The sequence below is a fragment of the Phragmites australis genome, chromosome 1 (assembly GCF_958298935.1).
Source record: "Phragmites australis chromosome 1, lpPhrAust1.1, whole genome shotgun sequence".
Lineage (NCBI taxonomy): Eukaryota > Viridiplantae > Streptophyta > Magnoliopsida > Poales > Poaceae > Phragmites > Phragmites australis.
Genome location: NC_084921.1, coordinates 182,494 through 187,832, shown reverse-complemented (window position 1 = coordinate 187,832; position 5,339 = coordinate 182,494). Strand labels below are relative to the sequence as shown.

General features: G+C 42.8%; 1 protein-coding gene across 4 annotated transcripts; it reads left to right on the top strand.

Moving 5' to 3' along the window:
- The first annotated feature begins 2,815 nt into the window (after positions 1-2,815).
- Positions 2,816-5,026, top strand: LOC133888759 (LOB domain-containing protein 6-like). Of its 4 annotated transcripts, XM_062350360.1 has the most exons (4): positions 2,816-3,033; positions 3,157-3,293; positions 3,843-4,623; positions 4,720-5,026. In XM_062350360.1, exon 3 carries the CDS (start codon positions 3,876-3,878, stop codon positions 4,608-4,610), a length of 735 nt encoding a protein of 244 aa, XP_062206344.1. In that variant the 5' UTR covers positions 2,816-3,033; positions 3,157-3,293; positions 3,843-3,875; the 3' UTR covers positions 4,611-4,623; positions 4,720-5,026. The 4 variants fall into 4 exon arrangements, with proteins under 4 accessions (XP_062206344.1, XP_062188414.1, XP_062201120.1 ...); XM_062332430.1 differs by having other exon boundaries at positions 2,816-3,293; positions 3,851-4,623; XM_062345136.1 differs by having other exon boundaries at positions 2,816-3,299; positions 3,851-4,623.
- The last annotated feature ends 313 nt before the right edge of the window (positions 5,027-5,339 follow it).

Below are 5,339 nucleotides of genomic sequence, written 5' to 3'. Positions count from 1 at the left end.
ATACTTGTTAAGGAACCTACGATGGCATATGAATACCGTTTTACCCGAGTGGGGCAGCCACATACTCATAGTACCATTTAAGCAATGAGGGCACACCGTGCCTACTTGTTTACTCAGGCCCGAAAGGTTACGTAGTGTAGGCAAATCATTGATCGTGCAGAACAACAAGGCGCGTAGTGTGAAATTCTCTCTTTTGTATGCATCCCATCCTTGCGCATCTTCGTTCCACAATATTTTTAGATCTTTCACCAATAGTCTTAGGTATACATCAATATCGTTCCCAGGTTGTTTTGGGCCTTGAATAAGTAGCGACATCATCAAGTACTTCCGCTTCATACACAGCCAAAGAGGTAGGTTGTAAATACTGAGACAACTGGCCAAGTGTTGTGCCTGCTGCTCATGTTCCCAAAAGGATTTATCTCGTCCATGGTCAAAGTAAACCTTATATTCCTCGGTTCCACACCAAAGTCATCGAAGATCGTGACGATGTTTCTTCACTGGGGTGAATCGGCAGGGTGCCTTAGCGTTCCATCTTGCTTGTGGCCCTCCGAGTGCTAGCACAACAATTTGACCACTTTTCGATTCACAAACAAACGCTCAAGATGTGGAATTATAGGCAAATACCACACCACCTTAACAGGAATTCCTTTCTTCACCTCGCCATCGTCTGAATGACTCTTACGCTTATATCAAGATGCTTTGCACACTAGACATGAATACAAGTTTGATAGATCTTTACGGTAGAGGATACAGTCATTCGGACATGCATATATCCTTTCTACATCCATCCCCAACGGACAAAGAACATGCTTTGCTTCATATGTGCTTTTGGGTAGCTCGTTTTCATCTGGAAGCATGTCTGATAGGAGTTCTAATAGCTCCATGAAGCTCTTGTCTGACCAACCATCGCTTGCTTTCAATTTAAGCAGTTCAAGCACGGATGATAACTTTGTATATTCTGGTCTGCATCCAGGGAACAATGGCTTCTCCGAGTCCTCAATCAAGCACATGAATTTGTTAAAGTCTCTCTGAGTACTCAAGTTCACGTCTTCACCATACAACATTTGATCCAACCTATCATCATCGCCTGCACCACCACAATCATCATCATCTGCACCAAATTCCTCATCATCTTCTATTCTTACATCGACTTCGGGTTCTTCGACAATACCAACATTTTCATGTAACACATTCTACTCTTCACCATGTTTGGTCCAACACGTGTAATCCGATTTGAAGCCCCTCACAATCGCAACAAGGACAATATATAAATTCAACATCCTTCTCCAATCGATCCTCCTCGGCAGCTGCCATAAAAACTGTCACACCATCAAGGTACCCTTGGTTCGTACGAGAACCGTACATCCAGCCACGATCCATCTACAATGTACAAAATAAATTAATGTCAAATCAACCTAATAAAAAAGAGCAACCAAGCTTTTTGTCGAAAAAAATGGAGTTACCATGTATGCATGCATGAATGAACCATACAAATGATAATTAATTCAAAAATAATTAATGATTACCGTTATATTATATATATGAATACCTAAAAATAAGTGCAAACATTAATTCAAAACTTGTTGTTAAATACCATATAGTTATTGATAATTTTATGTTTAAATACCAAACATCCAAAATTTATCTGCACACTAGATTAAAGCTAGTCATTTATAGTATCACATAATTAAACATTCATCTATACTTTGAGCTTTATATATACCTAGAACAACTAATATATTCTAGATAATCATGAAAAAATCTTAATCTAGATATAGATATATTTGATCTCTCAAGACTAAATTAGAACACAAATCTACATATCATCTAATGAATAGAACAAAACTATGTTATTATGGAAAAAATTTAGATCTAGATCTAACTAGCTCTCCAAACCAAAATCTAGACCATCTAAACCAAAATAGAATATAATACTTACCTTGGATAAATAAATACCAATAAATCTTCAAACTTTCACCGAAATCTAATAATTTTTTTTCAAAATCGTCCTCTCCTTCAAAAGTTGCGCGCTATTGTTCAGCGCCACTGCTCTGCTTCGATTTGGAGATAGGAGATGATGTATTGTTCTAATAGTACGTATAGCTTCATGTTTGGAGCCATCTGTAATAAAGTGACCCACCTCCCCCGGTCATTTTCTCAGACAGCTCCAAATATGAGCCGTTTGTATTAATTATACGGATAATTTCTGTTTGAAGTCATCTTTGATATCCTTTTTATTAGAGACAGCTCCAAATACAAACCATCTGTATTAATATTACAGACGACTTTAATTTAGAGCCGTCTGTGATATTGGTTTATTACAGACAGTTTATAACTAGAGCCATCTGTAATATTTATCACAGACGGGAGTCGTCTGTACTGAAAACGTCCCACCACTTCCAAATGAGTCTTTTCATTATCACAGACGGTTCTTATTTAGAGCCGTCTGTGATAATCTTAGCACAAACAGCTTCACAGAACCGTCTGAAAAAAACGTTCAACTAAATTATTTCTATAGTAGTGCAGCGAGGCTACGTTCTCACGGACGATTGTATTTGTATAAAAAGAAACTCCCTTAAGATTAATCCCTGCTGCCTAGCTTTACTGTGAACCGATTGTGTTTTATATACTAATAAGCATGATTAAATAATTTATACGTACGTACATGTATACCTCTGCGCAGCAGGAACTGTTTGTGAAGGGCGATGAGATGAGGAGGTACTGTGGTAGATATTCTCGCGAGTAGTGGCAATGTCACCCTCACACTTTTTCTTGTACTGCCATTAATCTCGATTTGTCCTTGTTTATCTGTTACTCTCTCTCTGCCCCGGGCCCTTTTTTCTTTGCAACACCTCCATAATATTCTTCGACTCTCACTTACCCATTCAATACTGGCTTGCCTTTTCATATTGTGTGGTCGATCTATACACCTCACCTTTCCCTTGCTGCAGTTGGAGGGGGAGGCCGGGGAGCTGATTTCTCTATATCTCCCTCTCGCAACCCCACAGATCACAGCCAGAGAGACAAGCAAGAGTTAGGCTGTCCTACCTGATCATATGCCCCTCCTGCAATTCTTCGATCCACATACAAATTGAAACAAGAATCGCTTACCCTGCAAAAATTTTGTTTCTATTTATCTCCTCTTTTCTTGTGCAGCTTGTTAGATAGCAGTGGATGTCATGGAAGATACAAGCTAGCAGCAGCAGAGAGAAGGAAAGAAAATTTCCTTCAACATACTCTTCATCCTTTCTTCATCAGATCATCAGATCTATCCTCTCTGTGACCTCAAAGAGGTGAGGGTGAGCAAGGCTCTCGCTGGCTAGTTGCCCTTAGAGAAATTTTAGAAAACAAAAGCTTGCAGTCTTCTGGTCTTCTGTTGGTACTATTATATTATCCATGCTTCTTGAGATTTGAGCAAACATTAGTTTTTTTTGGGTAAATTTGTGTTTCTTCTGCCATATCATCATACATGCACACCCACGCATTTATACGGTGGATCACACTCCATTTGCATTCAGTTATCATGCTATTGATTTTCACTGGTCCTTATATCAAATAATTTCCGCAGATAAGAAATCTACAGTTTTATTGTCCCTCTTTCTTTTATCCGAAGGAAAAAAAAGAGAGAACAATTTCCTCTCTTTTTTCTCGCATCCAAAGTTTGCACATAGCTAGATCAGAACACCTTCAGCTCCAAAACCCTAATCTTCTCCTTCTCCTGCCTTCCCAGAACAATCCTCAGTGAAAAAAACCCTAACCCTAAAACTAGTATCAAAACATGCATATTCATAATTCATTTACTTGGCAAAAATCAGGTAATCCAACACCTTTTTTAAAAAAAGTATCTCAGGTAATAACTTCGTAGTCCGCCGGAAATGGCATCCCCGTCGAGCACCAGCAACAACTCCGCCGTCTCCCCGGTGGCCGCGTCGGGGACGACGACGCCAGGTGCCGGGGCGCCGTGCGCGGCGTGCAAGTTCCTGCGGCGCAAGTGCCTGCCGGGGTGCGTGTTCGCGCCCTACTTCCCGCCGGAGGAGCCGCAGAAGTTCGCGAACGTGCACAAGGTGTTCGGCGCCAGCAACGTCACCAAGCTGCTCAACGAGCTGCTGCCGCACCAGCGCGAGGACGCCGTGAGCTCGCTTGCCTACGAGGCCGAGGCGCGCGTCAAGGACCCCGTCTACGGCTGCGTCGGCGCCATCTCCTTGCTCCAGCGCCAGGTCCACCGCCTCCAGAAGGAGCTCGACGCCGCGCACGCCGAGCTTCTCCGCTACGCCTGCAACGATATGGGCATCCCCACCGCGCTGCCCGTCTCCGCCGCCCCCAGGCTCTCCACGGCAATGCCGAGACCCGGCCATCTCGCCGCGGCCACCGTCGCCGCCATGTACAGCGGCCGGAGGCTCGGGGTCGTCGACGGCATAGCGCCGCCAGCTGGCTGCTACTTCACGCGGAACAACGTTATTAGCAGCCCAGGCGCTGAAGTGGCACCCGTGCTGCCTTACGCTTCCATGGCTAATTGGGCCGTGAATGCCATCAGCGCCACCACGACCGCCACCTCCGGATCGGAGAGCATTGGGATGGATCACAAGGAAGTAGGAGACAGCAGCATGTGAAGCGCCACGAATAGTAAGTGGTTTGAGTAATTTGCTGCAGTGCAATCATGTATGTGTATATGCTCGTGTGTTTTATGTTTTACCTGTGTCGTATGCTTGTCTTGTGCAGTGGTTTAATTACTCCTGGTTAAGATGTGGAGACATGCATGTACTTAAGTCTTTAATGATCTGGGAAGAATACTTAGTGAAGGAAGCTTCAGGGAAATGGGGATGGAGTCCACATTCTCAGGTTGATTAAGAGCTAAGGAGCAATCTATCTATTTATCTATCTTTCTCTATATAGCCGACATGAATTATATGTATCTGCGTCCCTTTTTGCATGTTGTGCAAGCCATACTTTGGAGTACTAAATGTAATCGAATCGAGATCTTGATCTCCCTTCTTTTCATGATTAATTCGATCGTTTTCGCAGGATCCATCGATAAGTCATTAGTACGTATAGCATGCTTTGTGATCAGAAAATAACCACTTTTAGGCTCAATAAACAATCGAAGAATCCTACTTGCATGCATGAGTAGTGTAGTACTAAGCTGATGGTTGGGGCCCATTAAAGGCTACATGATCTGCGTCTTATATCATATGTCATATAGGCACCAGTGGCCTATGCTTGCATATATGCTCCAGATATATCATTGTGAGATGCTTAATAGTTTGAGAGGGAGATTAAAACAGTTGTTTATGGTGAGCATCACATCATTTCTTTCTCAGACATTCTCCCCGTCCATGTTA

Coding starts and splice junctions, on each gene's coding strand:
- LOC133888759 (XM_062350360.1), top strand. CDS start 3,876: ATGGCATCCCCGTCGAGCACCAGCAACAACTCCGCCGTCTCCCCGGTG.